Consider the following 26,340-nt stretch of genomic DNA (forward strand, 5'->3'; position numbering starts at 1 on the left):
ACTACTGACACTATGCTGCTGCAACAGGATCTGGAAAGGTTGAGCAGATGGGCTGAGAGGTGGCAAATGAAGTTTAACATTGACAAATGTAAAGTACTACACATGGGAAACAGCAACCCCAGAGCAACGTATCAACTCTGTGGTACTACACTGACAGTGGTAGAGAATGAAAGGGACCTGGGGGTGATTGTGCAGGCAAATATGAAGTTCTCTGAGCAGTGCAGATGGGCTGCAAGAGTAGCTCATGGTGTATTGTCAATGATATATAGGAATTTTTCTAGCAGGGATAAGGAGGTGATTATTCCCTTGTATAAGGCAATGGTCAGGCCACACCTAGAGTACTGTATACAGGTCTGGAGGCCTCATTTCAAGAAGGATGTAGAGCTGCTGGAACGAGTACAGAGAAGGGCAACAAGATTAGTGAATGGAACAAAGGGGTGCTCTTACGAAGAAAGGCTTAAGTTTTGCAAATTACAGTGTCTGGAGACTAGGCACCAGCGAGGTGATCTGATAGAGGTGTATAAAGCCTTGAATGGTTTGAGCATGCTCAATGCTGATGGGATTCTTCCTCTCGCTCAGAATAATCACCTGAGTGGGCATAAATTCAAATTGAGGAAAGACAGATGTAGGATAGACATGCGGAAATTTGTCTTTAGCCAGCGGGTGGTTGGTTGGTGGAACAGACTTCCATCCCTTGTCGTGGAAGTTGATAGCCTAAATAAGTTTAAGGCTCAGCTGGACAGATATTTTGAACGAACAGAGGGGTGAAGTGGAAGTGGTTTTTTTTTTTTTTTTGGCTGATGCTGTATAAGCTTGCTTTCTTGCATCAAATGCCTCCACTAATGCTAATGCTAACTCAGATAATACAGATAATAACTGCATTTAGTGAATAATCTAAATTTTCTGTGAACAACAGAAAATTTGGGCCAATTGCTGAAATGGTTAATTAAGAAATAAGCTATTCAGAAATAATAACAGTCTAATTTAATCTTTAAAAATTTTAGTGGATGAATTTTTAAATACTGGACTATTTCTGAGAGAAAGACATAGCCAACAAGAGGAATAAATAGAAACTGTTAGAACAAGAGTGGAGGTGATGACTGAAGAACTCTGTGAGGTCACAGGTTGGATACATAATATAATTTCTTGCATGCACCAACCAAGTGAAAAGAACTTTAATATTAAGCGAGAGAGTGCACAGTGAAACATAAAATGTAAACTGACTTAAGGCACAGACAATCAAGAGATAACATAATAAATTTAGCACAAACAAAGAATACAGCAATAATAGCTTTTGGCTACTGTAGAAAGCTACTATTGCTGTGTTCTTTGTCTGTGCTAAATTTACTATGTTGTCTCTTGATTGTGTGTGTGTGTTGTGTCAGTTTACATTTTATGTTTCACTGTGTGTACTCTCTCGCTTAGTATTAAAGTTCTTTTCACTTGTTCGGTGCATGCAAGAAATTATATTAAGAGTGGAGGTGAATGTGGCATAAAGTAACGCCTCATTCTTAATTAGTAATTAGGGTTATGCAATATTTAAAAAAAAAAAAAAAACTAACTTTCCCAAAGTCACACTAGTGTGTGTGTGTGTTTGGCTGGTAAACCTTAAATCCATCAGAAAGAATCCTTTTGATATTAACTAATAGGTAGATGGAAATCTATGTAACTGTTTTACTGGCAATGCACCATACGGATTATGCTTATGACATATTTAGTGATTGCTGCTTGCCATTATATCAAAGCTCACCTATATACAAATATTCTATATTCATTTTACTGATTGTTAATTCTCACATGCACAAAAACCACATTTAAAACATAATTTCAACTTAGTAAAAATTATCCCCACTTTTTTTTTGAAAGTGATGTGAGTATCGAAAAAATTTGATGTAGCTTGCAGCACTCCTTTGCTTCATAATACTGGCATGAAATGGCACAATGCATCTAGAATCCCCTAATGCTTTTAGTCTCGTTTTCAGCTCTAATCAATTATTCTAGTACATTAGATATATTCTTTTAAAAATTAAATATAAGGTTGCATCATATTAAAGTTCATAATCCGATCTAGTTTCATTTCAAAATAATGGAAAAACTTTCAGATGCAGCTCTCGGATCCTTACTATATCTTAAGAGTGCAGACTTCATTTTTGAAGCTGGACTCTTTAAGATACAGTAAGATAACTTCATTTAAATACAGTATTTTATATGCACGAAGGAGCGATCATAATCTGGCAATTACTATTCATTTTAAAAAGAACAGTTCTAATAATCGAATAATTTCTTTTTTATAAAAACAAAAAACAAACTGCTTTATTTTTTTAGGATATTATTCTGCTTAATATTTCAATATTCTCTCATACTGTACAGTTATATTGAATAAATGAAATTAGTGTTGAATGCTACATCAAAAATTGAACCGATACTTGGAAAACAATGTTACTTAACAAAAATAACAACTTTAATAAAGAAAAACGTTAGTTATATATATACTTGAAATTCATACTTCAATTAAGTACAAATGAGGAAACCGGCTAAGTTAGTAAAACATGAACTTTTAGCAGTAACTCTGGAATGTTTTAAGTACTTAAGGCACTATCAATTTTAAGAAAAAAAAATGAGTTTGTAAATATTTCATTTAAAAACTTCATTGTGCTATTTTGTATAACAAGTGCATGTACACAGTACTCGATTTCGATTTTTTCATGGTAATTTATAACAAAATTCAATTTCAATGATTCACAACAATGTTCTTCGGTAACTAATTTGCATATCACCTCTGTAAAACACCAGATATAAAATATAACATAAAAAGGAGTATAATGGCAAACATCATAGTTTCTTGCAAATCCATTCAAAAAATACTTTTTTTTAAAAAATCTGTACAAAATTATGGCACTGGTTTGCCCAGTTAAAAAAATATGTAACATTTCTAACCTTAAATCTAATGATGGAAGTTCACTATTTAACAATGGACATTTATAAGCTATGAAATATAAGCAAATCTGTTCCCATATGAAAACACTCGTTAGGGCTTCATTATAAAAATACTATAAAGTCTAAATAATTACATACAAACTGTTAACCATCTTTTTTTTTTTTTTTTTCATTTAATCTTGGTTATTACATATAGCACCATATTTTCAAATCAGCCACTACACATATCACTGCAGCCTGATGCAAAGTTAAGAATTGTCACTCATATACTAAAATGAGATACAGGGCTGATTGTACTCGACTTTTACTGCCATTATGTTTCTTATGGAATTTTTAATCATATTATTACTGTTTGGGATAATACACTTAGTAGGTAAATCCTGCTAGTCATATTATGATGACCGTGATTTGGTTCAAAAAGAAATATTTCAAAATAATTCACTACATTTGAAAAATTTTAAAAATTATTTAAATATATTAATGAGCCCCAACTAGTGTCATCTCTTTCTTACATATCCTTTAACTATAATATATTTCCTAGGACAGCACAAGAGCTGCTTATTTCAAGAGAGAAAAATAATACTATATATAAATGTATCGATGAAATGTAAACTTTGGAATAAGTATGAAGTATCGACAGTGAATGTAAAATGCAATTACTTGAAATACTGTATAATAATTACTCTAATAGGTAATTAACCTATTACTGGCTTTATTAATAGGTAGTTAACCTATTAAACAAAAGCTTTTGTACCAAGCACATTCAAGATGAAATGTTGAAAAATAAGCATGTAGTAAAATGGCGATGAGTGCAAACTAACCAGTGTTATGAATGAATTATGAAATAAAATGAATTTTACCAAACACTTTTAGCGAACTAACACAAGACACAAATAATGACATTCTCGGTTTCTATGCACACTGCTTAAAAATATCACAGGTTTTAATTATTACATAATAAAGATTTCATTATGTATTACTATTCTAAATTGCACAAATAATAAAATGATTTCAATTTCAATTTATTAAGGTGCAAAAGAAAGTTTAAATAGTGATGCTACTATTAGTTAAAATGAAAAACTCTCAGTACTGAAATGATTTAAAAACAAAACCAAATACTTAAAAAAAAAAAAAAAAAAAAAAAAACCATAAAAGTAGGATATTGCAAAAGCTATGTTTGCATCGATTACAATAAAATACCATCAAATTATAGCTGTTGTTCTCACAAAAGGAAATTTGAATGGTTTGTCACCACAAAAGTCAGTGAAGATTTGTGCGAGTACATGTGAGAGTAGGAAGGATATAATTTAATGGCAAAAGTTTAAGTTATAAACATTGAATACTTAATTATCTTGAAAAATGGACTTTATTAGCGACCCTTGGAAAACCTGCCTTTATGCTGTCCTAAAAGAAAGCTCACTTCCTAAAGCTTATCTATGTTTGGCACAGGTGAATACTTCACACTTATAAATAATTTGCAAACCTAACAACACTTACTTTGTGTTTTTCAATGTGCATTGAAAACACTTCCTTCCCACAACAACCTTCCCAGCTAGTAATATATATATATAAATATATATTCACCAAAATTATTTAAGAACAACTTCTGGGCAACATTTGACCATATTATCAAATGCTCAAGGCACATAATTAGGGCTGATGAAATTTAGAAATTATTTTAAGGCACAATGTTGTATTGCATTGATTTCGATGCAAAAAATAAAAAAAAAAAAAAACATCGCAATGGCATGTTATGACAAATTTCTGATTCGGTAAAAATGCAAATGCTATCCAAAAATCGTCAACCCTAAGAAACAAAGATAAAAACAAAACAAAAGAATAAAGAAACAATGACTACAAAAGAAATAGTAAGGCACTTTGCTTGGCATAAATACCTAGTGAATAATGGCAACAATATGCATATACTGTCCTTTCGAAGCAGAGAGTTCACCAGCTTTAAAAAACGTTTATGGAAAAATAATTCCTTTGTGTGAGCTTGCTTCTGCTATGAAAAACTTCTGGTCCCTTTTCAAAGAAAGACTTCTTCCTTCTTTCTTTATATAATGAATATATATAAAGAATATATATATTTATACGTATATATACACACAACTCTAAACTCTACAAAAGCACAATTGGCAGTCAAGTTTCTGTTGCACACCATCTTCAAAACTTATTCACAACCGGAGTTCAATACTTTATCACTCGATTGAGTTTTTTTTCCCAGTGAACGTTTAACAACTTTAATTTTTCACACAGTTGTTTCACTCCGTTGATGGTTCAAAGGCACTAGTTCTCGTTTCAATCTATCATAATCATTATAATATTCATGTTCATCACCATCTTCATCACTACTATTAGTTTTTCGTGGCAGAGGTTGAGTATTAACATAATCATGATTATGATTCATAAAGTGGTATTCCAAGTTGTCTAAAGCTCGAGGCTGTCCACTCACAGGAACACAGTCTGGAATGTAATGGGAATAGCTGTTCGGCTGAACTACTGATGTTTCTATAAAAGAAAAAGAATTAATTTTAGCAAATCATCCAATTTTTGTACCAGCTCTATTTGTATTTGCCTTTAACAAAACTGATATAAAAAATATAACTACAATCATTTAAAAAATAATTGAATCAGTACTTTTGAGACCTGGGCTGGCTAAATAGCCAAAGGCAGTTGGATGAAAAAAAAGATTATCAGAAATTAAAGAAGTTTTAGTATTTTGTGTTTTACTTAAAAGTTTAAAGAAAAATGCAATCAATAATAATAAGTTTTCATTTTTTTTTTTTTTTTTTTCCCTAATAGTTCAAGCTTTTTCTAAACAACTGCTTGCACCCCCTAAGCCCTACAGAGCACTTCACCAGTGTAAAGTTTAGAATCGATTCAACACTAACAGAGTCGAAAATTCATACATTTCATGGATGTTTTCTCCTCCACTTCTTCAATTTATTGCAAAATTAAAAATAAAACAGTTTACTTATTAATTATCTTTATTATATTTTTACTTAAATTATTAATTTTATTCTTTAATCCAAGGAAAGTTGTCAGTTACTTTAAACTTTATCTTTAATTTAATCTAATCCTTATAGAGATATAAAAAATACTTAATAGAATTAATGCTGAGATAAACCATTTACCTGTAATCTTGCTATTACATTATCAAAAAAAGGCTGAACTAACAATACTTTACTTAAGTTGTCAGCTTGGTCTTATGGTGTTTTTGTGATGGTGTAACAGCTAGATTACAAGTAAATACAGTAGACTGTCGAAATAACGGCACATTGAAATCGGATGTTTACATACAGAGCAGATGTCCTGCAGTGCAGAAAAAAGAAAATAGCAAGCAACGTGAAACTCAAATAAAGTAATATTTATTTAAATTTGCCATTTTGAAAGTGAATTCTGTACTGATATCACGGATTATACTGCTGATTTACATTTATTTTAAATTAAAAACCCCTCACCATAGCTCCTAAGGTTAATAAACCTCATATAGAGAAGAAAAGAAGAACAACATTAAAGCTTAGCGATAAACTTGATATAATAATAGAATATAGAATGGGAGTAAGTAGGAGTATATTAATGGCAGAATATAACATTAGATTGTCAACGTGTTTATGTTTTTAAGTACAATCAATAAAATTTCATTCTTAATCTCTCTATTTCTTATTTAGCCTCATTATTTTTGAAATTAAATATATTAAAAATAAAACTTTCTAGAGAACAGAAAAATTGAAAGAAAACTTGAATCCCCGAAAGTGCCGTTATTTTGAAAGTCTACTATAGTTTACCTCATTAACTCTATTAAATGTTTTTGATTAAATGTTTTTGATAACTTTATTAGGATTAGATAAAATTAAAGATTAAAAATTTAAATTAAGAGTTTAAAATTAAAGTTACTGACAGGTTTGTTTAGATTCAAGAATAACATTTAATAATTTAAGTAAAAATATAATAAATATTCTTAAATAGGTAACACATTTTTAATTTTGCAGTCACTGAAGAAGTAGAGGAGAAAACATCTGAAAAATATATGATTTATTACTCTTAATAATAAATAGATTATAAACTTTATACGGGCTTTCAGTTCAAGTGTATTCTGATCAAGAGAACCTGTGTAACAAGCCATTTAAGCATTTTATAAATGTTACATGATAATATCTTTCTATACATTAAAATAATTTTCCTCCTAGTGATATATATTCAGCCAATGGGAGAAAAGAGATGCGAGTTACGTGGAAATATGTAACAAATACAAAAATACGTAACAGAAGCTTGTTTTAATGTGGTATAGGCGTGGTTGCGTGCGATGTTTATCTAACACGACCACGTGGTACCATGCTTGATTTCCATATGTAACGTATTCATGTATTCATAGCAGAGGAAGAGACACACTCAGTATCAAAAGCTTCTGTAAGTATTTTATTTTAATTTTTATCAAAAGAAGCAAGTGCAGCAAGCAGGGGACAACGCCCCCTAGTCACCATTAAAAAGATAATGTTCCATAGCAGTCTTTTACATAAAAATATCAAATTTTTTTTAACTGCAAACATATATTTTCTGTTTACTGAATGTTATCACTATAGAAATTTGATAGTTTTGGTGTAGTTTCATTAAGAAATGTACAGAAGTTTTAGAAAACAAACTATAATCTTCAGATTATAGTGATTATATAAGCACTATTATTTATAGAGTGCATAAGCACCACAGCGAGGACTGAAAATGAAAAACCAGGAATATTAAGGGAAACACCACTGCCTGAGATCAGCTATGTCCAATTGAAGAGGTCTTTAGTTCCCAAAGTAATTTGAAGACAAACCTCTCTGAAGAGGTCTGGATTAAAATCCCTTTGAAGAAAAAAGCCAAATAAGTGACAAGGGTTGAAACCACTATACTGCTGAGGAGGATGATGTACCAATAAAAATAAGGAAAAATGTTATATTTGCTTTACAATTATGGATGTATATTTCATATATTTTTCCTTAAATTTCATAAATCCATATGAATATATGGATTTATAAAATTTTAGGTATGTAAATATAAAAATTACAGCTTGGGTGGTTTGTTTGTTTAAAATGGAAGTATATTTTAAGATCAATTAGGTTACTTTAGAAAAAAAATTCATAATAAATAACATAAGGTAAATAGTTTTAGATACCTTTATTAATGTCAATAGATAGAATATAATATTTAGATTATTTTCACTATACTTAATTGAGACCTACCAGGTAACTTAGCATCTCCAATAAGGTCCATATAGCCAGAAGAAGTTCCTCGTGTTTGAGGTAATGGCATCAAATAATCATTTTCATCCACATGTAATTCCAGAGGTGTTGGTTTAAAGTTCATATTTACAGAAGGATAAGTATAGATAAACATTCCATTTTCACCATCTACAGGAGGAAAAGATATATTGAATTAGATTGAATTCATACTAATAAATATATAAATAAATAAATCAATTTCGTCTTGCCAATCATGGGGAAAGGGGCCTAAGGACCACTGGGCTCCCACAGTTGACAAAACTGCAACTGAAACTTGCTATTTTCCTAGCAGATAAGTAAAATCATGACTGGCAAAACTTGGAAGTAAAAATGAAATTACAGAGAAGCCAAACTATTATTAGCAAATCTGCAATGGTCAGGGGATATCTGTACAGCATTTACTGTTAGCAACTGAATATATTAACCTCAATCATCAATATTAATTCTGGCAAAACTGATCCACAGATGAAATATTAGCTTGTGTCACTTAACTGCAGTCAAATTCAGGCCAATTCCATATGGTTACCTTAATTACAATCAAGTTTTAAAGTTAATGAGTTAACTCATTAACTTTAAACAAAGGTTAATAAATTAACTCATTAACCTTTGCATTGGCCAACCTTCATAATGCAACAGCATCTTGCATTATGACATGTGGCTTGTATTTTATATTTAATGTTCTTCACCATGCAATTCCCTTATCCTTGCTGATGACATTCATAAAGCCCAAAAAGCCTCATTAAACTTTCAGGCAGTCGCTCACTTTTAATTTTTTTTTTTTACATTCTATTGGGGCATACACTTTTAATTCCAACTTTAATTCCAACAAATCAGAAATAGGAATGTGCCTTTTCTCACATCAAAATGTCTTTTAGAAGTTCTGATGAACCCGATCCCACAGCATAACTTTTTTGCTTCATTCTCTAGCCCACTGTTCTCCCACAGTTTGGAAAACATGTGAATTATTTTCTGAACTTATTATTACTCTTGACTGCTGCAAATTTGTTCATGCAATTGAATTTTTCAAACTGTGGTTACAGCTGTGTGAGAAATGGCATGAGAAGATGGGAAAAATAGTGTCCATCAGAAAACTTAAGGTCATTAACTAACCAAGCAGGTAATCTGTAATAGAAAATACATGCACAAAAAAAGGTATTGGTAGGTGAGGGGATATCAAATTGGCAAAAGTCATAGTGCCAAGTTCAAATTTGGAAGTACTGAACTTTTCAAACTGTGGTTACAGCTGGGTGAGCAATGGAGCTAAAAGACAGATTAAAGAAAATTAAGTCCATCAGCAACCTTAATTTCATCACTAAATCAGCAAGCAATCTGTAATAGAAAATAAATTCTCATGCAATGCACAAAAAAAAAAAAGTATAAAAAGAGAAGGAGTGGTGACAATCAAATTGCAAAGTCATAATGCCAACAATCAAAACACCAAATGGATGTTTTGATTGTCTATTCTAACATGTCAGTCAAAAAACCTACTGTCAGAATGTCAACAGTGAAATTCTAAATGAATCAAAACACTGACAGCCCAAAAACACCAAAACATTCAAAATGTCAGCACTCTGACTACAATAAATATCAAGTGTATCGAAATGCCTACACTTTGAATAACACTGACTATTCAAAATATCAACATGGTCAATATGGCAACTGGTCCAATACCACCAATCAAAATGCTGATCAACATCAACTGATCAGAATGCCACAGGTAATGCTACTATAACAGGTTAAAATGCCAACTAATCAGTCAATGGTAATGACTAAGTTTGTTTCAACTTACTGATAAATCCAGTGGTGCAGGTAGTGAGTAATACTGCACCATAGCCTTGAGTGGAGGGGGAGAAACAAGAAAGTTACATAAAATTTACTTTGCACCAGGAGCCAAGCTTGTGATGATATGCCACTGGGTTAATCCCTTGCAGGAGTCCAGAGAACCTCTCCCCAATCCCATATTCTACAGAAAGAAGGCAGAATGGCTAGGAGTAATGATGAAAACTTCAATGTATAACTGCGATAAAGCATTTGAATACTTTCATTATACAGTAGAACCCAGATAAGAAATTCTCGCACAAGAAGTTTTCCCCTGTATTAGGTTTGGTTTCTTAAGTCCCAATTTCAACTCTGTATGTTGTAATGTACAGGGACCAGTCACATTATTATGACCGCCCCCCAATGCAGACATCACACACACACCTAGCAAATCACACACTGCACATGTCAAGTTCACACACTGCAAGCATATAAGGCTTGATGTTCAGCATCTGTCAACACAATTTAGAAGGGACAACGCCCCCTAGTAACAGCTTCTGTCATGGGCAAAGCATGCGACCTATCAGACCTGGAAAATGGCATGATCATCAGCTATCTGGCCAGAGGTACCAGCATTTCCGAAACAGTGGACTTTGTTGTTGTTATTTGGATTTTAGGGGCATTACCAACTAAGGCCATATTGCTCCAGGGATATGCGGTGGTCATTCCCTGACCTTTCCGCATCCTCTGTATTTGGTGGTGACAGGCTCAAACCCCAGTCTAATCAAGAAGCGTGTGCTATGCACTGCTGCTCCTTCCCACCTAGCTACGGAGGTGCCACGTGGACTTTGTGGAATGCTCATGTGCTGCAGTGGTGAAAGTGAATCAAGACTGGACGAATGGGACAGTTTTGATGACGCAACGTGCCAATCGTGGAGCCCCATGCACCACTGATCCTAGAGGTGAAAGTCAGCTGAAACGGTTGGTCAGGACCGATCAGCGTGCTACTGTTGCTGAACTGGCCGTCCAAATGAACTGTGGGGGCCACCAGAAAGGTCTCCAACACGACAGTGCAGTGAACCCTGTTGCACATTGGGCTCTGGAGCAGACGCTTGGTGACAGCATGCACGCTGATGGCTGTTCATCGCAAACAACACCATCAGTTTGCACAGAAATACCGACACTGGACCCCGCTGAGTGGCCTTCTCCGAATTTTAAATAAATATAGAAATTATTTATTTTTAATATTAAACAATATAAACATTTGGTAATCAAACAAGTGCCAAGCATCATTTTAGTTCATAGTAAACCACTGAAGTAGGTGAAACGACATTGTTTTTGATATATCTCATATTGTGAATGCCTTCACAATGAGTTGCCTTGATATTGCACTACCTCCAATAAGCAACACTTCGCCAATGGAGAGACTAATGTTACTTATTCTCAGCGGATACCACCACCCAAGGGTGGTGGTGGTGGGGGGGGGGTATCTGCCAAGAATCTATTGGTGAAGTGTTGCCTATTTGAGAATCCATTGTCGGAGCATTGCTTATTCCAGGTAGTTCAATATCAGGGCAACTTGTTGTGCCTTCACAAGTTTAATTTGCACTCACAATATGAGATATAACAGAAACAATGCCATTTCACCTACTTCAGTTGTTTACTGCGAACTACAATGATGCTTGGCACTAACTTGTTCGATTAGTGAATTTTTCATAGTCTGAGGCTTTCAGTGCTAAAACATTTTTAGTATAAACATTTTGATATAATGGAAGTCAAACAAGTTGCAATTTTTTTCATCAATATCTATAATTCGATATGTAGACCGCATTAAGTTCTGATGGGTGTGAACAGTTCAAAATTACTTAGGGGATTGTTGCCTTGTCTTATTGTAATTGTGACCTATTAAGGTATGTTGAAACTCCAAAGCCGACCGGGCTAGCCGGGTGGGTAAAGCGCCTGCCTGGCAACCCAAAGGTCGCGGGTTTGAATCCAGCCTCGGGCTTGGATCAAAGTACTGCAAAAAACCTTGAGAGGTGCACTATGGCCACAGAAGCCGATGCGCCAATAACTACACGATGCCCAAAAAAAAAAAAAAAACTCCAAAGGAGCACATTCTTCCAACTTGATAATGAGTTTAATGAACAGAATGTTAAGCAATTAGAAATTGCTTAACATTCTGTTCATTCAGTTTAAACATTTTACAATGTTTAAACTGAATGAACAGAATAAACATTTTAATGAATAAACATTTTACTCTACCTTTCTCATAGGTAGAGTAAAATGTTTATAAATTCTGAAATACTACTTAAAAATCATCTTTACCATGTGTATCTTTTCATTTTTATTTGTGTAGTTAATATTTCATACCCTTAGGTCATTTTCCCTTCTAAGAAGTTCTAAACCTCCAGTCCCTTGAAAAACTTCTTATCCAGGTTTTACTGTATTTGTATGGCACAGCCATATTTTATGCAAGACAACTATAACTGTCAAGGCATTAAATGATTTTCCTTAAAACCCCTAAGGTTTTTTCTAGATAATAATTAGTGAGTCATATTACAGCACGGGGGGGGGGAGAGGACAAATCTTCAGAATGATTAGGAATAAGCAAATTAGGAAGTAAAAGTTGGATGATCAGAAATTACTTGGTAGCTTAAGTTGATTCTGGATGTCTCTATGATATCCCAGCTCTTCAACATATTCCTCATCTATGATATACTAGCCCTTCAACATATTCCTCATCTATGATATAGCATTAGTAGAGGCATTTGATGCAAGAAAGCAAGCTTATGCAGCATCAGCCAAAAAAAAAAAAAAAAAACACACTTCCACTTCACCCCTCTCTATTCGTTCAAAATACCTGTCCAGCTGAGCCTTAAACTTATTTAGGCTATCAACCTCCACTACAAGGGATGGAAATCTGTTCCACCAACCAACCACCCGCTGGCTAAAGGCAAATTTCCGCACGTCTATCCTACATCTGTCTTTCCTCAATTTGAATTTATGCCCTCTCAGGTGATTATTCTGAGCTAGAGGAAGAATCCCATCAGCATTGAGCATGCTCAAACCGTTCAAGGCTTTATACACCTCTATCAGATCACCTCGCTGGTGCCTAGTCTCCAGACACTGTAATTTGCAAAACTTAAGCCTTTCTTCGTAAGAGCACCCCTTTGTTCCATTCACTAATCTTGTTGCCCTTCTCAGTACTCGTTCCAGCAGCTCTACATCCTTCTTGAAATGAGGCCTCCAGACCTGTATACAGTACTCTAGGTGTGGCCTGACTATTGCCTTATACAAGGGAATAATCACCTCCTTATCCCTGCTGGAAAAATTCCTGTATATCATTGACAATACTCCATGAGCTACTCTTGCTGCCCGTCTGCACTGCTCAGAGAACTTCATATCTGCCTGCACAACCACCCCCAAGTCCCTTTCATTTTCTACCACTGTCAGTGTAGTACCACAGAGTTGATACGTTGCTCTGGGGTTGCTGTTTCCCATGTGTAGTACTTTACATTTGTCAATGTTAAACTTCATTTGCCACCTCTCAGCCCATCTGCTCAACCTTTCCAGATCCTGTTGCAGCAGCATAGTGTCAGTAGTGTCCTTGACAACCCTGCCAACCTTTGTATCGTCTGCAAACTTGGACATTAAGCTTGATATACCAGCCAACAACATCTATACTAGCCAACATACACTAGCCAACAACATCTAGTTGTTGAACTATTTGACTTGAGATGAACCTGTCTATGACATGATGGAGTTAATGATTATATTGCCACTGATAGGGAATGTGATCTCTCTCTCCCTCCATCCCCCTCTCCCTCCAGGAGATCCCACTATGGTGGTTTCATGGGTGGAGGTGAAAATAAAAATATAAGCATTAAAGTAAATAAAGATAGAAAATCAGCAATTTATTCTTACCTTTTTCTATAATTTTCACTGGGCCCGGCAAATACCTTGGAATTATTCCATTTTCTCTCGGATACATATTTGTAATATTCATCATAGGTGCTTCTAAATGAGCATATTTTCTATCCGTTTGATTTTGGACCTGAACTGGGGAATCATTCTGCATAATTACCACAGGCTCTCCTTCAAATCCCCTGTCATCCATAAATTTCTAAAAAAAATTTTTTTTTTTAATTTATATTTTAAACATGCAAAATCCTAGAATTTCTTTAAAAAGAAGAAAAATACTACATTTAGTTTCATACACATATCTAGAAAGCTATGATTTTAAGAAAATACTAAAGACAGAAGAAGATGTAAATAAAAGAAAACACATGAAAAGTATACACAAATTGCTCTAGATATAATTAACTCTTAACAACTGCAGTAAGTCCATCTTTCAAATTTTCACAACCGATAATCCAGTTGCAAAAATTTGAAAGAGTCACAGCTTTTTTCACTATAAAGATATGTGATCTTTATAGTGAAATACACTCAAATTCTAAGACAAGATCACATATCTTTTTAATGAAAAAAGCTTGGACTCTAACCATTTCCTGGCACATCACAAACATTATCTCCTATGCAAAAAAACTAGACTCTCTTTTACTCTTAGTGTTACTTTTCTTCCAAACAGATGCTAACTTTGTACAAATCTCTTATCATGCAACACTATTCCCAAATTTGGGATAATGCCCCCAAAACCTCTCTCAAGCTTCTGGATTCTATCCAAAAGAGGGTAGTTAGGTCAGTGAAGAGAATTCATAAGAGATTCATCTCTTATGAATTCTCTCCATTCTCTGTCTCATAGATGTTCAGTTTCTACAGCATGAATTTTCTATAGATACTTTAAAGGGCACTATTCTTCCGAGCTGGCATCTATAATTCTACTTCTCTCTTTGTCTTTCTTCCAAACCAGTAACAGACATTAACTAGTCAACATCAATTCACAGTCAGTCTACAAATTCATGGAACTAACTTTTCTTCTCTTCTCTATTTCTCCTTTCTTCTCCCCACCTATATATTTCCTGAAAATTATAATACAATACAGCACAATACACAGTACTGAAGTACTACAGATCCCAATAACCTTTTGTGTTTGGGGCACCATTAAAAAAAATTAATAATAATAATAATAATGACTACAAAATTATTCTAAGAGTAATTTAATTTAATAAATATTATGAATTTTTAATTTTAACTTCATTTTAATTTTATTTTACCTTAATTGGGGTTGGTGGCTGACCCATTTCAACTGAATTCTGTTCAATTTTTGGCTGTAAGTATTCTTCAGCATCCATAATAACCTCTGGACCTTCAATAGGCATACTTAAAGTCCTAATTAATTCTTTTTCATCTTGTGGAGTGTAACTTGGTAACCGCATCAGCCTGTCACCTTTAATTACAAGATACCGTCCAGGGTCTCTAGCCATTTTGGCAAATTCATCTGCCAGCTCTTTAAATGATGGCCTAGACTCTGCATCTAACATCCAACCTGTAATTATATAAAATAGCCATTTAATATAAAATAATTTAGTAAATTAATAAGAGGAGTATACCTCAATATAGTACGTGAAACACTTCCGTATGATACCCTCCAGAAATTAAAACGGAAAAAACGAAAAAAATCGACAACTTACCGGTACATTAAAGTAAAATGTAAATAATTAAAGTAAAATATAAATAATTAAATAATCAATTTAACACAATTCAAAATCAATTCAAAACAATTAAAATTCAAATTAACGCAATTAAAAGAATCTAACGAAAATATTCAAAACAATTTCCTTGCTTTTCGACCGACTGTCGTGATCACAGGAATGAAAATTACCGAATCAGGCTAAACCTGCAACTTAAATAGTGATTATGTGTCTTCGCGCATGCGCGTAAAGGTCCACGCATCGGAGATCAAATATGGCCGCCGAACATTAACAAAATTCTCGTGTAATTTAATTTCAATGGTTTCTGCAATTAATAGTCGCGTATAATTACGTTGAACGTTAAGTATTTTGGCCTCGTTAAATAAAAAAGTATGTTTTTCGTTAATGGCATGAAAGGCTAATTCTGACGCTGCTGAACGAGAAGCACGAACTGAGGCTTCGTGTTGATTTACACGAATATTAAGAGAAAACCGCGTCGAACCCTGATAAGACGAGTCGCAATCACCGCAAGAAATGTTGTATACTAGATCATTAATTTGTGTTGCGAATGCGGAAAGAACCGAGCGATTGTTCAGTATAGTGTGTAACTTCCGTATAGGCCTAGCTATAATTTTAAATTCGGTATCTTTAAAGAATCTGTTAAGCTCTTTGTGGCACTGTTCAACATATGGGACAGAAATAAAGTATTTTTTGATATTACTATTGTTGATTGGTGCAGTATTTTGTATCCTATCCTTAGCTTGTACCCTAATTCGATTTATTGTGTTAATGGGATAACCCCTGTTCAAGAATCTGCTAGTTAATATTTGTATTTCTGAGTCCAAAGCAGAATCCGTCGTTGAATATATTTATAGGCATTTAGAAATTGATTAAAGATAATCGATCTTTTGTAGGTGAACGGGTGGTAGCTATTATAATGTAGAAGCATACCAGTGTTTGTGGGTTTTCGATAGATGCTAAATTGTATTTTGTTCGAGTCCCGGGTAAGCGTGAAATTTAGAAAGTTTAATGACTTAGTATCCGTATCTACCCTTTCCAATGTAAATTTGAGTCTAGAATGAATATTATTAAACGAATGTAAAATGTCTTGGATAGTACTACTATCAGTAATAACTAGAACATCGTCTAAATACCACCCATAGTATGTGATACGGGGACGAAAAGGTGTCAAATGTATCTTCTCAATCGTTGAGAGATAGATCTCTGACATTAAGCCACTCAGGCTCAAACCCATTGGTAATCCAAAAATTTGTTTGTACACCTTGTCTCGAAAGGTGATGTAGTTAGCCTCAACTAATAGTTTAATTAAGTGAAAAATTTCCTTAATAGGCAGCTTCGTATAATTAATCGGTGTCGAGTTTTTATTTAACATATCCCAAATAATATCTAATGTGTATTCAACGTTTACATTCGTATATAATGAGGTAACATCTAATGAGAATAAATTGTCATTGTCGCCGAGTCTACAGTCTTTAAGATTATTAAATAATGTATCGTAATTCTTAATCCCAAATTGTATAACCTGTCTAAAAGGTTTTATAATGTTATATACATGTGTGGCTAAAGCTGAAAATGCCGAGTTCCTGTAGGAAACAATAGGTCGAATCGGAAATCCAGGCTTGTGTAATTTTACCTGACCAAAAAGTGCTCCACGTGGAAGTGTTCCACGTACTATACTGAGGTATACTCCTCTTATTAATTTACTAATATTATTATCAACGTAGAACATATTGAGTATTACAGCTCTGATTCATACTATCTAATTAATTTTCAAACTCTTATTGACTATTTCATTCACTTCCTGTCTCTCCAGTAGTATACAATCGATACACACAATTATGGGAGATTTTTTGAATGGCTTTGTACAAAATTACATTAAATCTACACTAAGGTACTCGGCCCAAAGTTACCATATTTCTTTCCTAAAATATTGCCTTCAAAACAACATCGTTCCGAAGTTTGCCAGGGTGAATTTAAATCAAAAAATTTCAGGCATAAAACAACTATCACTGGCGACATCACGTAATATTGTTAAGCTTGCCTTAAAATCTCGATATTCGGATAAACAAAAATACCTTTCCCAGGTTAGGAAGCTTCGCGATAAATTAAAAAATTATCTACATCCGAACGATTGGTCTCTATTGAAGACCTCCATAGATTTACGACGGGAAGCACAAGCCTCAGAAATAAAAAACAGACATGTTAATAAGTTGCAAACATTATCGAATAGTTCAAGACAGGTTCATGCGAATTCTAACACATTGTCGCGAGCTTGCGACCAAGTTCACACGAGTTGGGTGACATCCCCCCACAGACACATAACGCACTACCACAGAATATGTCGGCTAGTTCACGAACACCCCCTCACCCAGTATCCAACGAACCGACATATCAACAGGTTACAAATCTTTCCTCGTGTACACTATCGCAGGACCAGATTTCACTTTTATCCAAAGGATTAAATTATAATTTACCACCTCGAAAGCTGCCAAAAAAACAATGCATAATTGATATTGAATTTGGACTTCGTAGTGTTCCACAAAAAGATGTATTTATTCAACAAGTTAACCAAGTAGTGAATAACATAAAAGAAACGCGACTTCCTAAATTGAATACACATGACAGTTCAGCTTTACGAGAACTTCGAGAAAATAAGGACATTATTATACAGAGGGCAGATAAAGGAGATACAGTGGTAATACTAGATAAACATGATTATATTAATAAGTTAGATTCAGTTGTATCTGATACCTCCACTTATTGTGAAGTGGACCCGACACTGTTTACCAATTTGGTAAATCAATACAATAAAACGTTAACCACATATCGTAAAAACGACTACATTACTATGGTTCAGTTGAAGGAATTGAAGTCCAGAACATACAATATTCCTGCACTTTTTGGTCAGGTAAAATTACACAAGCCTGGATTTCCGATTCGACCTATTGTTTCCTACAGGAACTCGGCATTTTCAGCCTTAGCCACACATGTATATAACATTATAAAACCTTTTAGACAGGTTATACAATTTGGGATTAAGAATTACGATACATTATTTAATAATCTTAAAGACTGTAGACTCGGCGACAATGACAATTTATTCTCATTAGATGTTACCTCATTATATACGAATGTAAACGTTGAATACACATTAGATATTATTTGGGATATGTTAAATAAAAACTCGACACCGATTAATTATACGAAGCTGCCTATTAAGGAAATTTTTCACTTAATTAAACTATTAGTTGAGGCTAACTACATCACCTTTCGAGACAAGGTGTACAAACAAATTTTTGGATTACCAATGGGTTTGAGCCTGAGTGGCTTAATGTCAGAGATCTATCTCTCAACGATTGAGCAGATACATTTGACACCTTTTCGTCCCCGTATCACATACTATGGGAGGTATTTAGACGATGTTCTAGTTATTACCGATAGTAGTACTATCCAAGACATTTTACATTCGTTTAATAATATTCATTCTAGACTCAAATTTACATTGGAAAGGGAAGATACGGATACTAAGTCATTAAACTTTCTAAATTTCACGCTTACCCGGGACTCGAACAAAATACAATTTAGCATCTATCGAAAACCCACAAACACCGGTATGCTTCTACATTATAATAGCTACCACCCGTTCACCTACAAAAGATCGATTATCTTTAATCAATTTCTAAATGCCTATAAATATTCAATGACGGATTCTGCTTTGGACTCAGAAATACAAATATTAACTAGCAGATTCTTGAACAGGGGTTATCCCATTAACACAATAAATCGAATTAGGGTACAAGCTAAGGATAGGATACAAAATACTGCACCAATCAACAATAGTAATATCAAAAAATACTTTATTTCTGTCCCATATGTTGAACAGTGCCACAAAGAGCTTAACAGATTCTTTAAAGATACCGAATTTAAAATTATAGCTAGGCCTATACGGAAGTTACACACTATACTGAACAATCGCTCGGTTCTTTCCGCGTTCGCAACACAAATTAATGATCTAGTATACAACATTTCTTGCGGTGATTGCGACTCGTCTTATCAGGGTTCGACGCGGTTTTCTCTTAATATTCGTGTAAATCAACACGAAGCCTCAGTTCGTGCTTCTCGTTCAGCAGCGTCAGAATTAGCCTTTCATGCCATTAACGAAAAACATACTTTTTTATTTAACGAGGCCAAAATACTTAACGTTCAACGTAATTATACGCGTCTATTAATTGCAGAAACCGTTGAAATTAAATTACACGAGAATTCTGTTAATGTTCGGCGGCCATATTTGATCTCCGATGCGTGGACCTTTATGCGTATGCGCGAAGACACATAATCACTATTTAAGTTGCAGGTTTAGCTTGATTCGGTAATTTTCATTCCTGTTATCACGACAGTCGGTCGAAAACCAAGGAAATCGTTTTGAATATTTTCGTTAGATTCTTTTAATTGCGTTAATTTGAATTTTAATTGTTTTGAATTGATTTTGAATTGTGTTAAATTGATTTTGAATTGTGTTAAATTGATTATTTAATTATTTATATTTTACTTTAATTATTTATATTTTACTTTAATGTACCGGTAAGTTGTCGATTTTTTCGTTTTTTCCGTTTTAATTTCTGGAGGGTATCATACGGAAGTGTTCCACGTACTATATTGAGGTATACTCCTCTTATTAATTTACTAATATTATTATCAACGTAGAACATATTGAGTATTACAGCTCTGATTCATACTATCTAATAAAATAATTTAAAAAATCATGAACTTCTCTAAACTACCAACATATCAAAAATTAATTAACATCAAATTTTTGCATATAATATTTACACTTTTTATCTTCACTTTTATGCCAATTTGTAGTCTGGAAAAAAGCGAGTGCAAATATTTTGTGGAAAAATTTTAAAATGGCATACATCAAGGATTCTCAAACTTTGTCATACTATGTCCCCCTAAATTGATAAATGAATTCACCTGCCATAAAATAAAACTAATGATTTCATTTGGGCTAGAGTTTGGAAGAAATAAATACTACTCGCTTTTAACAATTAAATTTTAATCTATGTATCAAATAAAACAATCCCATTTCAAATCTGAGGCAAAATTTTTAAAAAAATTTGCTAACCCATCCTCCAGCAGGAGAGGTTACAACCCTAAGTTAGAGAACCCCTAGTGTAAATGACAAAGTTGTAAATTTATTTGCTGAATTTGCCAATGGATAGTAGCAACAAATAATGGTATGACATATGTTGGATGATGTACAATGCACCATAAAATAAACTGTAGACAAAAATCATCTGCAAAGGATTTTTAGAAAAAAAACAGCCCTAAAAACTCCATTTAAATCAGGATTAAAAAAAAAAAAAAAGTTAATTATTTACATAATGAAGTGAATTACTTAAAATGAAAGTCAGTTAATTAATTACAGAAATTTATGCCAATTTAAAACACTAATTTCAGACTTATGATTGTATATACTATGCTGATTATTCCAAATAGAGCTATGTTCAGTTCCAGCAAAGGAATTAAAGGTGCATGTTTTCTTAACTCTTGATCCTGCCCACACCAATTAGTTTCCACCTCCTTATCAGCCATGTACCATCAAATAGCACAGCATGGAAGGATGGTAATGATCACCATCCTTCCATGCTGTGTGAAAAAACACTTAGATTCAAATTCCTTCACGATAAGAGGAATTTTTATGGACTTTTTCACACCATGGCTTAGCTAGTCAGTCTCGGATGAGGTTTGCAAGCCCTCCCACAGAAACAGCAAAGCCAAACAATATGTAATTTACAGCCATTACATAGACACTTTTCTTTTTATACTTGTTTTGCAGCTTTAATTGAAAATGAAGTTAACAAGCAAAAATTCAGAACCTAGCCATATACAGTGGAGCCTCAACTTACAATGACATCGACATCCGATATTCTCAGGAACCGATAAACCTTCCATATGATTGTTTATTTTAAAGACCGATGATATTTGCAGATACCGATAGCGTTCCGATATAGCTGGAACGATACATGTGTGGAAATTTTCAGACATGTGGTGCACGGAATATCACTCCTACGACTGTTCTCAACCAATTAGCATCTTTTTTACTGTTCAACAATGTTACTGTTCAACACATGGTATGAAGAACATCACTCGCACAATTATTTCAGATCTATGATGATGTGAAACTTAAAGCTCCATCAACCAGTGGCAGTGCTGTGCACTTTGAAGACTTTAAAGCCAGCAGAGGCTGATTTGAGCGCCTCAAAAAAAGGGCGAATGTCAAAAGTGTTGAAAGGCATGAGGCAGCATCCAGTACTGATAAAAAAGCAGTGAGACCTTTAAAATTGAATTCCAAGAGTCTGTTGATCAGGAGGATTATCTTACCCATCAGGTTTTTAACACTGACGAAACCGGCCTCTTCTGGAAGTGAATGTCCGGGAGAACGTACATCACTGAGAATGAGGCTAGTTTACTTGGGAATAAGCCTATGAAAGATAGGCTCATTCTCCTGTTGGGTGCCAATGCTTCTTGGATTTTATGCTGAAGCCTTTGCTTGTGTATCAACTCTAATACCCCCCAGAGTATTTAAACAACAAAAGGTTGACAAAGGCATGTTGGGAGCATTTTGGCGCAGTAACAAGAAGGCCTGGGTTACGGAATATGTTCAATGAATGGAAGCTTGAAGTTTTCTGTCCTTCAGTGAACAGTTATCTTAAGAAGCTTCCTGTGAAGGCAGCAGGCATTATCCAGCAGGATAATGAAGGCATCATTACCCTTCCTGTGAAGGCATTATCCAGCAGGCTTCCTCCTGCTGGATAATGCGCCAGGCTATGATCCCAACCTTGTTCAATCTCTTGAGGCAAAATTTGACTTTGTTCAAGTCAAATTTTTTGCCACCGAACACCACTCTTCTTCTTCAACCAATGGACCAGCAAGTGATTGCGAACTTCAAGAAAACCTACACCATGAAAATGTTCGCAAGTTGCTTTGCACTGACCTCTGGTGAAAATGCTGTCACCCTCACAGATTTTTGGAAGTCGAAGTTCAATATGCTGGATTGTGTGAGGCTGATTGTAAGTTCTTGCAATGATGTTTCCACCAGGTGCTTAAATTCAGCCTTGAAAAACATCTGGCCTTTAATTATCCATAACGTTGATGGAGTTGAAGATGGAGCTTTGACAAATGATATTGTCACTCTTGAAGAATCAATGGGTCTGGAAGTTGACAAAGAGGATGTGGAGAACATTATTGACGCTCATGGGCGTGAGCTAACAACAAAGGAGCTACAAGATTTGGAAAAAATTACAGAGTGACACTGGAGAGGGAGAGGAAGAAAAAGACACCCAAAAAAGTGTCAGCTGAAGACTGTCATTTCTTGTTGTGAGCATTTAAGAGAAGTGATTAAAAAAACACCCTGACATTGAAAACACCGAACTCATGATGTGCAAAATGGAGGACAAAGTCATTTCTTACTTCTGAAAGCTACAAAAAAAGTCGTAAAAAACAGTCCATTTTGGGCAGTTTCTTTACAGTAGCAACAAAAGACTGAAAAGACCCTGATGTTTGATATAGAGTCCCACTACCACTATGCCACCATTGATTTCATGAGCTCTGCACTTCAAGTCGAAGGTAAATGCTAATTTATTGTTTGTTTTTTTATTTTAAGGTGTTTTATGACTATTTTTATCACTAATTTGTAACATGTAAGAAATACCTATTTTATGGGGAACGAATTACAGGAAATCAATGTATTGTTGGTTTCAACTTACAATATTTTCAACATACAATGGGTTTTGTGGAACGAATTACCATTGGATGTTGGAGCCCCACTGTATACTACTTACCATTTGAACTGAATCACAATATGAACTCAAAATTAACAAAATGACAGTAATTATTATTTGGGGAAATAAAACTGACATCCTTTTTACTATAAACTTTTGGTAACCATTATGCTAGAACAATAATGATGTGTGTTAAAGTATAAAATAACCCATACATCATTAGACTGGTTGTTATTACTATAAGATAAATGCAATATATTCATGTCAAGGGTAGAGGATAATTTTGTGCATTTTCTTAGAAAATGTACAAAATTATTAAGAAAATATAAATATGTTGCAAACCTCAAATTTGGACGATATGAGATCACATACAGAAAATTAACAAGCTACTGGATTAAATAAAATAATCTTACTCAAGATGGAACAAAAGAACCAAAAGATGAACCAAAGGAACTACTGAAACAGTAGAGTATAAACACAAAACAGAAAGGCACAACCAACTTGAAAAGCTTCTTTCTTTGTGAGGGATTTTTAAATTTCAAGATTTACCAGAAATTTTTGAAAAATAGAATTTAAAATGGCTTCCAAGGATTTTACTCCTTGAAAAATAATAAAAATAAAATGCCAAAGTCAATCATACTGTGACTGTAACAATAGTTCCTTCTCCAGATCTAAACCCTTTCTCAATTACAAAAAGAAATATGGCATACAGTCTCTAGTTAACTGTCTCTAGTCAAATGTCTGTTTAATAACGTCATCTTCTTCAAAAGGAACTTCAATTAATCAGATTACTTGAATGAGGGTGCTTCAAATTAAAACAGCAAACCATAAACAAACAAAATTCAAATACATTATAAGGAACCTCATTACTTTTCAGCATACTTGTATTCTTCTCATCTCAAAATTACTGCTTTTTGACTTTATCATTGGAGTGGAAGTGCTTTCTCTCAATGTCTCTGTGAATGGTCCAAAAACGATGATAGTAACTTTAAGCTAAGTCAGGGAACAGGGAAGGTGTGGTAACAGTTCGGAAGTAAACTTGAATGGTAATGACAGTTGTGTGGGCACTGTGAAAACAGAAGATGCCAGACTAAACAAACCCTTTGACAATTGGTCCAGACTGCAGGCTTTGATGGCATATAAGCATTTTGTAGTATTACTCTTGACAGCTGTTTGTCCCACTTCATGTATATCACCATATCTGCAGATGATTTGGACATGCCTGCAGACATGGGTTGGAATTTATTTAGCTTTGAGGATAATGCCACTCTATATTGGCTCACACTTACTTTCAGGCTGAAAGAAACACTACAGAACATGCATCAAATTAATGAAAACAATGAAGTTCTTCCACAGGTTAGAATAAAGAACATTTAACTTCTTTTTGTCTCAGTCACCACGTAATATTTAAACTGTTAAACTTTATACATTTATCTGTATTGAAATTCTCTTTGGTAAATAAATATATATAAAAAAAATTACAAAAGCAAAACAAAAAACTGAACATTAAAACAGTCTGCAATCTTACAGTTACTTACATTTAATCATAATCATATATACATCAATAGTACAAATAGATGGTTGAGGAAGACGTTCGCCTTTTTCAAGTAGATCTGGTACTTCTCTAGCTGGAATGCTTTCATAAGGGCGACCTCCATATGTTAACAATTCCCATACAGTTACACCTAAAATTTTAAAGACAAATTATTAATTAATATTCTCAAATAGGAAATTTAAAACTTTGGATAATATGTCAAAATAAGCCAATTTTTACTTTAGTTACAGTTATAAACAAACTGCAGGGAAACAGAGAGGCGTAAGAAGAGAAGGAAGTGGGAAGAAACTCACCAAATGCCCAAACATCACTTTTATGGGTAAAAATACGATGCTGAATACATTCCAAGGCAAGCCATTTAATAGGCATCTGTAATTAAAAGTATAAATGACTGTAAATATCTCTGCATATAAAGCATTTCTAAATTTTTATTTATTTTTTTTTTTTTGGTTTATAAATTCTGATTTTCTAGCAATGCGCAAAATGATCCTTCATCACCTTTCAAAAAACAACAAAACACATTGCCCATTTACCTATTTTTCTTCATTTGAAATATTTGAATATTTTCAAAATTAAAGAAAAATTTGTATACTAATCAAATAAAATTTTTACCTTTACTTCATTCAATTTTCAATTATAGGGATAAAAAAGCAAATTTCGAATTAATTTAATTTAATGAATTAAAAATTTTAATTAATCCTACACTGAATGTACCATTTTTATACAATCATAGGAATTAACTATTTTTCATCTAAATAAAGGTATAAAAGAACAAAGTAATTAAGATTCATACCTTTCCTCCCTCAGCTTTGTATTCATCTTCATTGATGTCTAGTAACTTTGCCAAACCAAAATCAGTTATTTTTACACAACCTGGTGTTTGCACTGTGAAGAGAAAATTTTGACAAGCTTAAAATGCATACTTTCAATCTTTGAATATAACAAAACAGACTAGGCAAAAAACAGAATATTAAGAAATACAGGCTTGTAATTAACTACTTAGAATTTAGCTATTATCTTAATATGAATCAATGATTTTTTTCACTTAATGAATCAAGGATTTCATTACACTATTCAAAGAACCGCAACATTTTTCTTTGTCAAAACTCTTAAATCCCTTCCTTTTCCAATCATCGATCCTCTTAATGGGATTTGGTATCGTTAAATTCTTAAGATTTAAAACTTAAGTTGGTCTTTTCTATCATAGAATAATTAGACTGTAGTGCTTATTATTTTTCATACCATGTAGTGTAATGTAGTGGAGATTTCATACCACACCTGACTTGTAAGAGAGAAAAATTAATTTGTTTCCAAGGAACATTGCAATCATGGCCTTAAACTAACTGTGACCATGGCTGAATGGATAGAAAAATTGATGGAAAAACTCTGCTAAGAAAAATTACTTAACCCACTCTACCATTTTCACTTTG

General features: G+C 33.8%; 1 protein-coding gene across 1 annotated transcript in view; it reads right to left on the bottom strand.

Moving 5' to 3' along the window:
• Positions 1–5,071: 5,071 nt before the first annotated feature.
• Positions 5,072–26,340, bottom strand: part of LOC150075931 (epidermal growth factor receptor-like) — a 72,271-nt gene continuing 51,002 nt past the window's right edge. The window contains exons 23-29 of the mRNA XM_090387214.1: positions 25,704–25,795; positions 25,204–25,279; positions 24,894–25,040; positions 15,134–15,405; positions 13,884–14,082; positions 8,163–8,330; positions 5,072–5,448 (exon numbers count right to left, since the gene is read on the bottom strand). Of these exons, the coding sequence (XP_090243340.1) occupies positions 5,189–5,448; positions 8,163–8,330; positions 13,884–14,082; positions 15,134–15,405; positions 24,894–25,040; positions 25,204–25,279; positions 25,704–25,795 (1,214 nt within the window). The 3' untranslated portion in view covers positions 5,072–5,188. The remainder of the gene's footprint in view (positions 5,449–8,162; positions 8,331–13,883; positions 14,083–15,133; positions 15,406–24,893; positions 25,041–25,203; positions 25,280–25,703; positions 25,796–26,340) is intronic.

Source organism: Mastigoproctus giganteus, chromosome 13 (assembly GCF_048544385.1).
Source record: "Mastigoproctus giganteus isolate SK-2022 chromosome 13, ASM4854438v1, whole genome shotgun sequence".
Lineage (NCBI taxonomy): Eukaryota > Metazoa > Arthropoda > Arachnida > Uropygi > Thelyphonidae > Mastigoproctus > Mastigoproctus giganteus.